Consider the following 15,998-nt stretch of genomic DNA (forward strand, 5'->3'; position numbering starts at 1 on the left):
GAGATGGAAGGGAATTTAAGGCATAGAAGAGGCTGTGTGATTATTCTCTACCTCCTGTCTTGGGGGAAAGGAAATTAGAAGAAATTGTGATCTGTCTTGATTTAGTCATCTTTAGAGTTAAAATGAACTTGGGCAGGATGCTTCAGCTCTGCCCTCCTGCCATAAGCCCCATCAGAATTTGGTTAACAAGGAGCTGGAGCATCTGAGACTGTTGAAAAGCTTGTTGTGTGTATGCATTTCTGTGTGTGCCTGTCTCAGTGGCTACATAGAGATATGTTTAAAAGAAGGTTAATTGGTCTCCTGGGAACTATAAAGAACCTGTTAGGTTCCTCGGTGTGAGCAGTGACTGTATGAAGCCTAATTACTAAGCCTGAGTTGTTCTTTCATATGGGGGGAGGGAATCTCTAAGGTTCTTATTAAAACCTACAAAAACTCTAAAAAATGATGGAGTTAAAATTGATTTGTCCATGTTGATCAGAAGTGCAGAGCAAATAAAAACATTGAGCTTTCCCCAGGAAATATTAACAGAGATGACATAGACCTGGCTTACACATCATTGCTGTGGGGATAAACATAAACCATTGTGCTAAATGGCAAGAATTGCAGACCACAGACTTTCAGGTAAGGTGCACTCCTTTTGCTCAGGGCAGGGAAAAGTCACACTTTGATGTTCTTGTAGGGTGCCCTTTATAAAAGAGCCATAACAAATCTATTTTCAGGCTAATTAAATTTGTAAAAAAGGAAAGGAGTTTTGTTTGGAAAAATGTACATTGAAAGGAAAGAGAAAATAGTAATCTGAATAAGAATAAAAGAGAAAAGGAAAAGAAGAACTCTAACATGGCTTAGGTCTGAAATAAAGAAAAGCACTTGCTTTGGACTTTTTGACTATTCTTTAGATGTTGTTGAAGCTCTATGGGTGGAAACAAAGCTTTGGAGGAGGTACAGCATAGACAGGAGCAGCTCACTGCTCTGTGCCCATGCTTGGCACTCAGTAGTGGAGGAACTCTCACAGAGTAATACCTGTAGCTACAATGACAACGACAGTGATGCCACTCCCACCTGTGCCACCCACAGCCAGCCATGACAGGGCTGTAACACAGACACTGCCGTGTTGCTACAGCTCTGACAAACTGGACAATACGCCTACACCAAACTGAACATATTCATGTGAGGCAGAGTTATTGAAAGAGGCATAGCCAGTTTCTTCTTTTCTTTTCTCCTTTTCTCCTTTTCTCCTTTTCTCCTTTTCTCCTTTTTCCCTTCCCTTCCCTTCCCTTCCCTTCCCTTCCCTTCCCTTCCCTTCCCTTCCCTTCCCTTCCCTTCCCTTCCCTTCCCTTCCCTTCCCTTCCCTTCCCTTCCCTTCCCTTCCCTTCCCTTCCCTTCCCTTCCCTTCCCTTCCCTTCCCTTCCCTTCCCTTCCCTTCCCTTCCCTTCCCTTCCCTTCCCTTCCCTTCCCTTCTTTTCATTATTTCCCAAGGATCAACAATAAGGAAACTCAAGTATTGATGTCTAACCCTGTCTGATTTGCCCAAGGTCAGACACAATTTCTGGTGCAGCAGAGAAGCCACGCCAGAACTCCATGTCCATAATTTTAAGACCTTCCTCCTTCTTCTTGTCTTATGGGAGGTTTAATTCTGTTTCGGATAAAAAAATCCTCACAATTGGCACAACCTCTGTGAAAAATGGAACTCTGTTCATTAAGAGCTTTACAGGGCCCAGGGACTACTTGAAATATACTGTGTAGGGAAATAGTCTCTGTATTTCATAAACACGCTCTGTAAAAAAATAACAAGTCTAAGAAAGGCTCATTAAAAAACCTAGCTATCAGGGAAGAGGGTTACAATGAGAAACAGAAAAAAAAGGCTCAGTTTTTTTTCAGGGGCAGTTTTCTTGGCATAAACCTGTGCACGATAGACTTCACACACAGGTTGATAGACTCAAAGAGGTCAAAGCTCTAAAAAACTGGTTTACTGCATTTTCCCTCATTGCATTTTTTTACTTTCTACTACCTCTACTATGCACTGGATAATAGTCTGTTTGCCAAGGTCTTGTAGAGTTTTTACTTCCAACTTCAGGTCAACACCCTTGAGGGGCATGGATACAGAGAATTATGCCATGCTTAAAGAAATAACAGAGTTTAGGGAGCATTTATTTTTGTTTAAGACAAATGTTCTGTTCAACTGTAATCAGTTATTCTTAGCAAAGCTGGATCATTCCCCATGGTTTTTTCCCTGTGTTCTGCTACTGCTTTTCTTCCAAACACATAGTGTGATTCTGCTCCCTCTGAGTGCAATCCAACATTGTTTTTTTCCTGAACTAATTTAAGGGAGAGTAACAAAACACAAGTAACTCAAAATGCATTCCTAAAACTTGAGGTGAACTCAAGTAACCACTGCATTCCAAAAGAAAAGCCTCCAACCTGTGGGAAGCAAGCAGCAAACCTGCCAGCATTACAGATAATGTTGCAGTCTGCCTCTTTCTGACTTTAGCATCTTTATCTTACCACTAATACCAGCACCTGAAAAATTTGACAGATATTATTCATGAAAACTGAAACATGATGTCTGTGCAAAGATAACATTACTTGATTTGAAATGAGTGCTTATCTAATGTTGCCTCCTCCCTGGCACCCTTGCCTGCTGCTGCACTTTCAAAGGATGCATTCAGGTAAATCCCTCCACAATCACAGACCAGCATTCTCTGCAGAAAATGGACTGGAGCAGGACCACCAGGAGAAAAAATCTGCCCACAACAACCTCCCCTGCAGCAGTGCTGGTGGTGTTAGTGCATGGGAACCTCCAAGGGGAATTGCTCAGTAAATGACTGAAAACAACCACAAAATGTGACTCTTGCCTTGACCAAGCTGAAAGAAGTTTTGCATCAACAGTAATTAATGTAAAGCACGGGTTATGCCCCCCACGAATGAGAATGAGAATCCTGGTGCCCATTCAGTTTCTTGCATTGAGCATTGGGATGTGGATGGATTTCCATCAGCTCTGCCCTCCTGCCAGCACAGCTGCTGCTGGGACACTGCACAGCCAGCAGCACGCTCCTTCTCTGTTCCCCATCAGGCTGTCACTGAACTCTTCCCTTTGCACCTTTTCTCTAAGTGTCTCCTCAGAGAAGACACTGCTGGAGAGAAGGCCCCAGCACAGGTAGAGGTTTCAGCTTGCTGTAAAGTAGCTGTTCTCATACGGCAGCAGGCATCTCTGCCTTTCCCCCAGCTCCTACCTTGGATGTTGAGGTGTCCTTGCAGCAGAAGTCCCAGCAAACAGTGCAGCAGTTCGTACCTGCACATGTGTCTGCATGCCTGAGGGCTTCTGGGCTGTCTCCCACGATTTGCTGCACAAACTAATGCATCCCCTGACCTTAGATCCCCTCCATTTGCAAATCTTAGTAGCAGATATGTAAACGCGAGATAACATAAGCATGATCTTTACACAAAAATCATGTAAATTCCAATGTGCATGTGCCCATTTAAAACTAGAAAATAGGCTTTGAAGACTGGTGTTCCATCAGTACTTTGTCAGAACTCCCAATAAGGGCCAAGGTCTGACCTTTTCCCCCAGACAATTTCCTTTTTATAATAGCAGGAAGACCCAACCAAGCAGTGAATTTCTGTGGGGATTACTGCACTTCTTGGGTGGCTGATAGGAGCTGGCCTCTGGCAGCAAGCCATGCTATGTACTCCAGAGATGCAGCGCATTTCAGAGGTTATTGCCTGCACATTACTGCCGGGCAAGTGAACGCTCCAAACGCTGGAACAAATTCAAACGTCTTGAAAGGAGATATCTTCCTCAGCCCTGGCATTCGTGTGCCATGGCTGTAAATTACGCCCAGAGTGTTCATTTTCTTTTTAAATGTGTTCTCATCTTGTAATAATTAATGGTGTCAGGTTACTGGTGTGAAAAAAGCCTGACTTTACAACAACGATGGATTAATGAAGTAACAGTCATGGCTGGAGTAGCAGCAATAAATTGTTAGAGGAGTGACACACCTGAAGCAATAATTTCAAAGGCCTTAAATTATTTAAGTTTCAATGTCCCTCATAAATATTGGCTTTTGTTAATATTTGTTTCTGTGTTAAAAATGGAAGTAAACAGCTCTGGCAAGAACAAGTCTCTTGCTGATGAGCATGGGGAAATAGTGTGCCTGTGCTCTCCAGGACATCCTTGTCTTCCCCAGGGATGACAATGTTCATCTCTAGCTCTCTGGGCTTCTCTAACTGGGGATGTGACATTCAAACCCCACAGACTTAGAAAGGTCTAGAAGCCATAGAACTGAGCTCAAAGGTCCAAATATCTGTTCTTAAAACTGTTATGAAGTGAGAAACTCTTGAAGATGGCAAAATGGAGAAAAAGCAAAGTAAGCAATTTCCACCTATGATAAAATTTTTTATTTAATCCATTTTAGTTTTCAATATTATAAGGTATGAAATGGAAGAAGAAGACAGACGAAGCCCTGCAGATCTATTGGGAGGGAAGAAAATCCCATATAAAACATTGGGAAACTTATTTGATGTCAAAGAGCACTAGATCAGGCTTTTGGAAACCATACCAAAGGGCAAGGCAAAGCGAAAAAGTATATTTGGTTAATTTATAATGTGTCTGACAAGAGATTCCTAATCACCGGCATAAACTGATATAAAAAATTGACTGCTGATATCAATGAAATTAGATCATTTTGTAACTGATGAACATTCTGTATGCATTTCCCAATACTTGCAATCAAATTATTATGTATTGTTAGTTATTGTCAATAAGACTGATGATTGATGACAAAAAAATCCTCTGAAAATTACAGGAATTCTGCCAAACACCAACTCAATCCAGACCATACAGCAAAACTAAGACTAAACCTTTTTGTAAAGCAAATAGGACCTAAAGAAAAGACACTAAAACCATTGAGAAGCTTCACAATTAAATAAAAAAACATGATCTTTGTCCTTGAATACTTTGTTTTCCAGACTAGAGATTATCTTCACTGTATTCTCATCATGGCCTCACACTCTTCCTTTATCTCCATCAAGGCTTTCATCAGGCTGTGATCTGTCCCATGGGTCACCTTCATAATATTATAGGCCTTTAGGAAAGAACAGAAAGGGACATGTTAGTCATTGTGCAGACCATGCAAAGGGCTGCACCCTGGAGCAGGGTGGGATGCAAGAACTGGTCCTCACATGGGCTGGCACCTGCATGGCATGGCTGAAATAGGAGTGAAGCATCCTAAAGTGCATGGTGGTTTGTCCCTGACAAAGAAGGAGGCATTGACACGTTATTTCCAGGTGTTCAAACCCACAAATATGTTGCACAACTGAGTGTATAGAATAGCAGAGAGAGCTCATTTTCCACTGAGACATGAAGGCCGTTTCAAGATTGGTCAACTACAACACTCAAGGTTTTGATACATTATTTAAAGGATGACAGCGATGTTCATGATGTTAGAAGCCTGAAAGTACTGTAAAACTAGAAATTATTAATGCTTAACCCATGGAATAAAGTACCCTAACTCTATCAGGAGTAACTATACATAGCATCAAAAGAGTACATTTATAGTTTCAAAACAAATGAGGACATTTATAGTTTCGCTGTCAAAAGGCATGCAGGGGAATGGGTCTGTGCTGCTTTTGCCAGGGACTGTTTTCTCTATATGTTTGTCATCTTCTACTGCTGGGCTAATTTATGCTTGCTTGCTTGCTGATGTTGCCTGTAGTGTTGCTGATTTCTTGCCACACACATGTCTGAAATGCCCTTTGCTCAGCTCCTGTTTAGATCATCATTTTTCATATGGCATTTCTGCTTCTTCCTTCTATTAAATTCCTCCTGCAAGGAGGGAAGTCCTAGATGGATGCTGATTCAGCACTTCTGAAGATAGAACAAGGGAGCCAGTAGTGTACTGGCAGGAGAAAAGATCAGAGATTTTTCATCATCCTAAATCAAATAATTGCAAAAAACTAAATGCAGCCTATGTTTCAAAGGGTTCCTTGTCCAGTAGCTGACAAAATTCAGCTAAATTGGCTTTGAATTGCAGCATTTCTTCTTGGGGAAGAAATGTTGAGGAGGAGGCCTAATTTAAATTGGATAGACAAAAGTAAATATATATTTTTGTGGAAGGAATGAATGAATGAAACCCTACTTCCAAATTATGAAGACTGGCAGGCATATGAAAATTCCAGCACCGTTTATTTTTGCGTAAAGTTTGTTAATTGTTCAAAGAGGGAGGCAGCACAAGATTGAAAAAACAAGCTGAAATATCAGTCAAAACAAAACATAGTGAGCAAGGAATTCTAAAAAGAGTCAAATATGTTTTAAGTTACCACAGCGCCCTACCACTAAATGATAAAATTTACACAGCTAAAAAGAAAGATGGAAAAACATTTTCATTGCTTTTAGAAATGGCAAAGAAATGTGAAAAAAAAATCAGGAATATGAAATTTTGTAACATGCAGCTGAACCCAGACTAACTAGAAGGGGAGAGGATCACCCTAGAGCAAAGTGGCTGGGTGAATTGGCCCTGGATCCTGACATATTGGTGCACAGTGCTGGCATGCCCTGTCCCAGAAAGCTGATGGATTTATTGTGAATGATGCATGATAAGAGCTGTGCATCTGGATACGTCTGAGTGGCAGTCCTGGGGCAGCTGACCTGGATCTTCAGCCCCACTACAGGATAAAGGTCAGGCTCATAGTGATGGACTTGGACCCTGACACCCTGAGATGCACAGCCAGAGATGTCTGTATAGATATACCTCCATTAAAGACCAATAATCCTTAACATCAAACCTAATCTTGAGTTAATGCTACCATTGCTGCCTTTCTCCCACCTCCAACATTTTATTTCCACTTCTTTTCTTTCATAAGTATGGCAGACAAAAGCACTCAGTCTTTATACATTTGTTTCCTTGGAGGAAATAATTTTTATGCAATGTACCATCTCACACACTGCTATATGAGTCAGAACCAGCTGCATCAAAGTTAGAACAGCAATGACTTGAGTAATCCCTAAATTCAACTGGTATTAGGCTATGTAGCTGTTTTGGCAAAGGTCAGTGCAAAACTGGGGATAATTTCAGCTCCAGTGCAACGAATTGTTTTACTGGACAGAAGCAGGAACATGTGGGTGGGTTCTCTGCCCACTCCCCTGCTCCCAATCCCACAGCTCACCAGCAGAGCTGAGGCTGAGCAGATTTGTGTGCTCTGTGTGGTCTGTGTCTCCCAGCTAAAAGAGAAAACGTAATTATGAAAATCTGCAATGGCAACACAGGCCACGGTGTCATCAGCTACGCCCTGAAGAATATAAATCCCATTAGAGCAGAGGAAGGGCTGCTGCTCCCTGAGTGTAAAGGAGGAGCAGTGCAGGTGTTTGTGCCTGATTTGCAGGGGGATGGGACAGGATCCCCATGGCCATGGCTGTGGGGAAGCGTGGGCAGGTGCAGGATGGCACAGCTCTGTCACAGGGAAAGCAGGAAATCAGTGGCCATGTGCCAGAGTGGCAGGAAGTGTATTAGGCTAGTATTTCAGAGGGAATATCTGTGCTTTTCCATCTCTCTTGATTGAAGAGTACAGGTTGTTAAAGCAGGCACAGGAATACCATCAATGACAGCTGGTAAACCACTCAGTGTTTGAAGCAAACGCCTAGAGAAGGGATTTCTTCAGTGTTCCTGTGAGACCTGGGAAGGATTTTACCCCAGTTCCTGTGCTTTTTGCCTCCACAACAGGGGATTCTATAAGAAGGGAAATTGTACAGTACCTGTTGTAGATGTTCATGAGACAAGATGGTCATACCCATCAGCTCATGGGGGACAAAGGTACTCCCATGTCCATGCCATGACAGGCGCTTCAAATTGTTTTTCAAACTGGGCTCCAGTTCCTGTGTTTTGCTGACAAAAGCTTTCCAGATCTATATCTCAATCTGTCCTCTACTAGATCTTTCATATATATGTATATAAATTTAAAAATAATATGTTGCTGGTAAAATACTACCTTCAGTTTTCATTCCAGAGGAGTATTGCCTCTCTGTAAAACTTCTATTTCAAAATCTAGCAAATAAGGTTCTGCAGGGCCTAATATAAGTTTAGGGGGTGATTTCTTTCTAATGGCCAACTTAAAGCCCTCAACATTATTTAAGCCTTCTTCAGGGTTGCAGGGCAGAGAGCTAAACCCATAGGGCCCTAAGAGCAAGATGTTTAGGATAGTGATTCATTTTTTTGTGGCACAGAGAGCAGCAGTGAGGGCTGGGCTGCACAGCCAAGCCCTGATTTTAACAGAGCATGTATCTGCTGCAGAGGCTGTCAATCCCCAGCAGCTCTGAGGCTGTGCCTGATTAAACAGGATTTATATCTGAGGTGAATTCCACTCAGATCCCAATTCCTCTGCACCTTCCATATCCTTCTTCCTAATGCCACAGTGAAATTAGTCTGACGAGGGTTCCAACAGGGTGCTGCTATTCAGTGTCAGAGTGTATTAAGAAGAGTAATGAAGCAGAGAAGGTAATCGAGTTTCTGCTCTGAGCATGTGGCATGCTCTGCTGACACATCTAATCACAAAGGGGCAAATTGTGTTCTCATATAACTCTAGGACATTATCTGAGTAATATTAGGAATCACATCCTTTAGTCACAACAAACTGGGACTTATATCTTCCTCTAATTTGTTCCGGTGTAGAAAGCAAGGAAGTGAATCAGTTTCAGAGCTCATCTGAAGCAGTTACACGGAGAAACAGGATGGCAAAAAGTTCTTCCTCCTCTCAGCTGTGCTCCCAGGGAGTGGGAGTTCCATCTCTCCTTCTCCCACACTTGGGTGAAAATGGGGAGGCTGAATAGGGAATGGGCAAAGCCACGACATTCTACACCTCAGTTGTAAAGCACTCACTGTGTCCTTGGAGAGCACCAATGGAGCCTCCATTACAGGCTCACTGAAGTATGACACAGAAGGACAAGCAGCACCTTAATGTCTCTTTGCTGATAAAAGAGGAGGTCACAGCCTAGAAAAGGTTTCTGTGTTCGGCATTGCTCAGTTTCCAAGGGATCACAGTGTAGCAATCTGGCTTGCAATGGGCAGCTTCTTCACCAAAAACACATAAATCCCCACTGCAATGTCCACCTTCACTGACCAGCAGCATTCCTTTGTCTCTAGGGGAATTTGCTCCAGTTTAATCTAATGCAGTATCACATTAGAAATGCAATTAGAACAATGCCTGTTGATATAATTGTGGCAGTGTCAATGCAAACAGAAGCTCCTCTGACTGGAGCCTCATTCCACTGCTAAAAGGGAAAGTCTGAATGTTTGGAAATTATAAATATTTTGGGGGAAAGAGCAGAGGGATTACCTGGCACATGACAGATATATGACATACTTCTGAATAATACATAAAATAGAATTGATTACTCTTCTGCCTGCTTTATAATGACCAGAATTGGCTATAATTCAAGTAAAATATATCAAGTGAAGATTTAAGTTATACCAAGACTTAGCAAGACTGGCATCATATTAAATACTAATTTATTACTTCAACATATGAAAATTATTCAGCTTGCATCATTAATCACCAAAGAGATATGGGGGTTGAAGAAAAGGTAAGTACTGAATACTAACACCTAGAGAGTCATGACTGATGTTATCTTTACAGGGGACCTGGGCAGGAGGGGAACAGCACCCCTCCCTCACCTCCAGTGGAGACACCCATCCCCTTCTGTCCCAAGCAGCTGCCACCCAGCACTTCATACAGCATGGACATTGATTGAAGGGAATGTAGAGCCAAATTCTTCACTTCTTTCCAACACTGGTGCCAGGGCTGGGCCTGCTCCTGCCCAGCAGACACAGGCAAGCAGCTGGGCCAGGTGGGGTTTGGCAGCACCCAGCAAAGGCAACCAGGAGCTGTGTCAGGAACTGGAGGGGAGCCAAGAGCCAGCACAGGGAGCCACAGGGAGCATGTAGTGTCTTCAGGGCAAGCTGATCACAGGACAATCAATAACATAAGCGAATGAGACCTTTCTGAGGGAAATTGGAGACAGCGCATCTTCCAGGGGGAGCAAAGCACCTCAGCAGTGATTGAGGGCTTGAGATGGGAGGCAAGATTCTACATCCTGAGGACATGTTGCACATGGAAAGGGATTATTTAATATACTTAAGATGATACTAACAGCAATATAACAGCAGGACAAATAAGAGCCTGAGGTACAAGGAAATGAATACAAAAGTCATCTCAGGTACAAGAGGGATGGCTTAAAGCTGAAATGTAACAAAGTATAGCTGCAAAACCAGATCAAAGATGATGAACAACAAGAAATACGAAGGATCAAGGGATGTGCCTGTTGATTTCAGTGTGGCTCACAATTTAAAGACAAAGTTTTCCAGCCTGAAATCACAGAACCTGATAGGGAATAAGGAGGGTAGAAACTGCAGCTCTCCTCCTGCTCCTGTCCTTTCAGTGCTCTCAGAATCACTTTGCTACGGGAATAAGGAACATATGAACCACTGAAACAATTTATCTCTTCAGAACTAAAAGTGATTTTTTAGCCAGACACCTCTGAGCTATCAAACTGTAATTAGCTGTGACTGATGCTGGGGAATGTCAGTGCCTGAAATGCTGTGCTGAGCAACAGTGACCCATCACCACACCAGCTGCAGCCTGGGGAAACACCACTGCTGGAAGAAGTGGTGAGGAGCATCCAAAGGCATGAGGGGGAATCACACAGCAGTTTTGGGGGAAGCAAGGGAGTGGGATAGAGAAAAAATATTTCACCATCCTGACCTGTTTCAAGGTTTCCAGTGCCTGAGGAACCATGCCTTGACTGTACTGCAGTTTTCCCACTCGCATCAGCTGGACAGCCCTCAGTGGATGGAAGCCAGGATAATACAGTCTGTAGAGGAAAAAGGAGGAAAATGTGTCACTGTCAGCTCTCACCTTCACAGTCACTGCCTCTGCAGAGAGCTATTAGGGTGGGACTGCAAAGTCATTGTGAATGTTAATAAGGTACTCAGAGAAAATTAGCTGCAATACTGAGAAGCATGAAATACTGAGGGGAATTAGCAAATTATTACTCTCCATCCCAGAGGAATCCCTTTAACATGATCCTGTTAGAAAGTGACGGGAGTGGGATTATTTAATTTGCTACTGTTGGATAATACAATAGCATTTACTGTAGTTAGTGTTGCAAACAGAGGTCCTTGACAATCTCAGGTCTCTGGAGAGGCATAATTTTAAGAGGAAGCTTCATCAGGGAATCCAGTCCTAGACTGTCCAAGATGAAGGAGTGGGACTGCAATGAAAGCAGGTATGTAACATCATGACCACTGCTTCTGAAGGTTTGTATGCTGCTCTCTTTTGCATAAAAAGAACTGTTTCTGCACATTCAAGGAGACATCTCAGACATGGCTTGTTTATCTACACAAGGTATCTGCTAGCATGAGGATACATTCCTGTTCTTAATTAATTTCAAAGAAACAGGGGGTCTGTTAAAGACACCAGAATGATGCTCTCTTTTTTCTAGGAAGTAGATGGAGAGTGGTGTCATCATTAATTGATCTCAGGGTGCTCTTGAAATGTTCATGGCAGCTGCTCCACATTTTTAAATTCCACTGATCCTCGGCTCATCATACGTGGATTGCACCCCAGCCCTGTTCTGGATGAGCAGATCATTATATCTTGAAGAAGCAACTTGGGGGCTGAAGAAAGCCATGGATGCAACTTGCCTGGAACTGGCCATCAGGAAACATGAAGTGAAGGGACACACTTGGAAGTTAAGTTACTTACCTTATCTATTTTTTGACTAACTATACCAGAATCATAGAATAGTTAGGGTTGGAAGAGACCAAGAGTTAGGGTTGGAGATCATCTGGTCCAACCCCCTCATCAAGGCAGGGTCACCTAGAGCAGGTAACAAAGGAACTCATCCAGGTAGGTTTTGAAAGTCTCCAGATAGAGAATCCATTCCATGGGTGGCCTGTTCCAGTGCTCTGCCAACTTAAATGGAAAGAAGTTCTTCCTCATGTTTTAGCTTATGGCCGTTGCTCCTCATCCTGTCACTAAAGAGCCTGGCATCATCCTCTTGGCACCCTCCTTTAAGAGGTTTAAATGCATTAATGAGATCTCCTCTGAGTCCTCTCCAGACAGAACAGGCCCAGCTCCTGCAGTCTCTCCTCACAGGAGATGCTCCAGACCCCACATTGTCTTTGTGGCCTATATTGGACCCTTTCCTGTAGCTCCTGGTTTTTCTTGTGCTGAGGCGCCCAGAACTGGACACAGCATTCCAGAGGTGGCCTCACCAGGGCTGAATCATCTCCCTTAACCTGCTGGCCACTCTTCCCAATGCTCCCCAGGACACCATTGGCCCTCCTGACCACAAGGGCACTGCTGGCTCATGGACAGCTTGTCATCCACAGGAACCCCAGGTCCTTCTCCACAGAGCTCTCTCCAGTAGGTCAGTCCCCAGTCTGTGCTGGCACTTGGGGTTTTCCTCCCCACCTCAGGAGGATTTGCCCTTGCTGTGCCCCATTGTGCTGCTCTCTGCCCAATTCTCCAGCCCATCCAGGTCCCACGGAATGGCAGCAGAGCCTTCAGGTGATCCATGACACTCTCCCAGTTCAGTGCCCTCAGCAAACTGGCTGAGAGGGCCTCTATGCCACTGATAAACAAGCAGGAAAAGAATGGGCCCAGTATTGATCCCTGGGGAATGCCAGTGACTGCAGACTATGCAAATGAAAGAATAAAAGCCTTAAGCACAGCTCACCAGAGACAAACATCCTACTTTGATCAAAGAGCATTTCTTTTCCTCAAGTACACCAGCAGTTGTGCTTGAGCAGTGTCTAAAAATACAAAATGAGTCACAACTTCAGGAAGAATTGCCAATAAGCTTTCCAAAATCTATTTTTTGAAGAAAATATTTTTTTGGGATTATGCCAAATCTATGATCATCAGAGTTCAGGATAACTATTAATGAATGATACCACTGCAGTCAGGAAGACACTTAAATTTGCATAAATATGATTAAATGCATGCTAAGACATTAAATGATGTAAATTGGTACAATGTACAGAAATCTTCTGATAAGTCTGAATTTAAATTAATAAGTTATCTTTCTCTGTTATATTTCCCTAATAAAAATGCAAACACAATTAAATACAAGTAATTTTTTAAATGGCAGCATATCTGGCTGTCCTTATAAATCTCTAATTAGGATGTGTAAACATAATGAAAAATGTTTTCATACCCAAATTCCCCTATTCCACTGATCCCACGCAGTTTCAGTGAAGACATACAGAAATACATGGAAAGCATGCCTGGCAGGATCTCAGCAGCAACAGCTTTTGATCTGCCAAAGCCTCTCATGAAACAGCAGAGGCCAATTCCTCAATGAGAATAATCCATCCTGAATTGCCACAAGCACCTCCTGCTCAGCCCCCTTGTGGGTTGCAGTTCAAAAAGGTTGAAAAGCCAGCAGACGAGAGAAGAAAAATGATAGTACTTATCTCAGTCAACTGACCACTCAGGAACTTCAAGGATCTGGTTAAAAAAACACTTGGAAATTATTAGTAGGTTTATTTTTAGAATTTGTTTCTGGTTATTATATCAACATGGTGCTATCTGATATTAGTGAAATAGGGAGAAAATGCAGAGATTTTGGTATGAATTAATGAAGAGTAATAGAAATTCCAGCACTAACATGGACACAAATGGAAATAATGAGCACATGCACACCTTTGTAAAAACTGAAAAGAAAATGTCTGTATGATTGCACCCTTCTGCTCTCCTCTGTGACTGCTGCAAAGGAAGGAGTGAAAATGTCATTTCCTCTCCCAGGTGCCACCAGAAGGCCAGGATGTGTGGGGAAGGATCATGACCACAGGAGAAGGTGGACAGGGAGACAAAGATTTTTGCATGAGATGATAATCCATCTCTGTAGGGCCACTAGACTGTTTCTGCTGTGTCCTGGCAGCTCTGATTCCTTTGCCACTGTTCTTTCACAGCTGCTTCACATCTTTGTCATTCCACACCTTTATCCTTCATCCTACTGACCATCTTTTTAATCTTCCTTTCCTCACCCTTCTGAATAACCAGCCCCATTCTGATATCACCACAAAGAGGAGATGTGGGTCCTGCCTCACCTGCAGCCAGATGAGGGGTGGCAGCTCAAGCAGGAAACTCCAGGCTGTGCTTTAGCTCATCAGTGCCTGCTGAACTTCACACAACACAATGTGGGTCCATCAGAATTCAGAATATGCCCCTCCATGCAAATGTGTTTCTTTCTACAGATCATGCATTCACCTCCAGTCACTAAAGGTCTAGGTTTGTGGTATGTGCAATGCCAGGGAAAACAGGCAGCAATTCAGCAATGTCAGGTACCCAGCCCAAACTAACAGCCATAAATTAAAGCAAGTGAAAAGTTAAGATGAGGACAGAGAAGGAGTAAAATGTGTGAAATGAGGAGCCCTGTGCTCATAAATATTTACAAAGCTGTTTTACTGAGCTGATTTATGCTCTCATCTTATGCATGTACATAGTTCCATTTTGCAAGTCTTAAAACTGGCATTTGGAACAACTGTTTATTTTCATATTCTGGAATAAATCTATTAAACTACTGGAACACTGTTTATGGAAGGACATCCATTGAGTGAGTTTACTAGAGAAATCTGGGCAGCTTGCAGCTCTTCTGGGAGATGTGCAAGCAGGGAAGATGCTGTTGGCTTCTTCAAGACATTCCCAGGATTCAGTATTATGAAACACTGGTGTGACAGAAAGAACTAAGCCATTTCAGGCACTTGTGGGCCAATTTATTATCTCCGTGCATTGCTCTGAACAAAAGCAAGTGGATAGATTTAAGAATAAGGAAGATATTTACCAGCCAAGGAACTGATACCTAAAGACTGTCAACAAGAGACCAAGATAACTATAGAGAAATACATGCTGTAAAACATGCTACAGCTTGGAAAGAGCAGGATTTCAATCTGAAAAGGATTTTATGAGATTTATGAGGGCCTGAGGGACAAGAAGGGAAACAGTAACATACTGAAAGCTGAAGTAAGCATAGTTCTGTGGAATGATGCTTCCTTGCCCTTGGCACTGGTCAATGCCCAGTAGATCACTTGCAAAGAGAGATTAAACAAAATACCACTAACAAGTAAAGCTGCACTGTAAACAAGACAGCTGGAGGAGGCTGAGAAGGAGCTGTACATTTTGTGTCACATCCTCTGCTTTTATGAGGCAGCACAGCTTTGTTCCCATCTATGTCCAACAGCATCCATGCTGGCCTGTTCCTGCAGCCTGCCCTCCTGCCCGTCAGTGGTCCTCCCACTGTGGTGTCACCTGCAAACCTCACAGAAGTATTTTCTGTTGCCTCCTCCAGGTCATTGGTGTTAAACAGGACAAGTCCCAGGACAGACCCCGTGGTACCCCTGCTGTTAGTGGCATCAAACAGGGGACAGACAGCCCAACAACCATGGCACCCCCCAGGCAGGACTGTACCTTCTAGCTCCCTGCTCACCTGGGCCACAACACCCCGACCTGCATGCTGGCTCCCTGACCGTGTCAGCCTAGCAAAGCCAGCAGGGAGCACCCTGGCCAGCTCTCGCTGCCTGTTCTGCAGGTACCCGTCCTGTCTGATGGAATTGCAGGGGGAACATGCTCTCAGGTAATCCCTGGCTCAATCCTTACCCTGGGGTGTGCCTGGCACACTTCATAAAGAAGGCACCACCTAGCTAACTATTCAGAACCACAAATGAAAGCTATTTCCCAGTATTCAGGTCGCTTGCATCAGTGCTTCACTGTTTCAAGCAGCAGCAGTTCCTGCATTTCATTCCCAAAATACAAGGATATCAATTTTCACTCAGCAAAGAAATGGCCTGTACTATGTAAAACAGTAGCTGTTTCTAAGGAAATCCACTGCTCCTCTTGGTAATTCAGCCTCAAGGTTTGCCTTGATTAACCCCCAGAGCAGTCACTATTCATATACTTCATAAAGAAAAGTATTTTTTTTTCTTCATTCTATGTATTAGCTCTAAATC

The 15,998-nt window shown here is 43.1% G+C and overlaps 1 protein-coding gene across 7 annotated transcripts in view; it reads right to left on the reverse strand.

Annotated features, from left to right (window-relative positions):
• Positions 1-4,358: 4,358 nt before the first annotated feature.
• SMYD3 (SET and MYND domain containing 3) overlaps positions 4,359-15,998 on the reverse strand; it is a 383,126-nt gene continuing 371,486 nt past the window's right edge. For 4 of the 7 annotated variants that reach the window (XM_005489721.4, XM_074537271.1, XM_074537273.1 and 1 more), the window contains 2 exons: positions 10,750-10,858; positions 4,361-5,081 (listed from right to left, as the gene is read on the reverse strand). In XM_005489721.4, the coding sequence (XP_005489778.1) occupies positions 4,980-5,081; positions 10,750-10,858 (211 nt within the window). In that variant the 3' untranslated portion in view covers positions 4,361-4,979. Of the gene's footprint in view, positions 5,082-10,749; positions 10,859-15,998 lie in introns of all 7 variants that reach the window. The other 3 variants (XM_005489722.4, XM_074537274.1, XM_074537272.1) reach the window with 3 other exon arrangements.

The sequence above is a fragment of the Zonotrichia albicollis genome, chromosome 3 (assembly GCF_047830755.1).
Source record: "Zonotrichia albicollis isolate bZonAlb1 chromosome 3, bZonAlb1.hap1, whole genome shotgun sequence".
Lineage (NCBI taxonomy): Eukaryota > Metazoa > Chordata > Aves > Passeriformes > Passerellidae > Zonotrichia > Zonotrichia albicollis.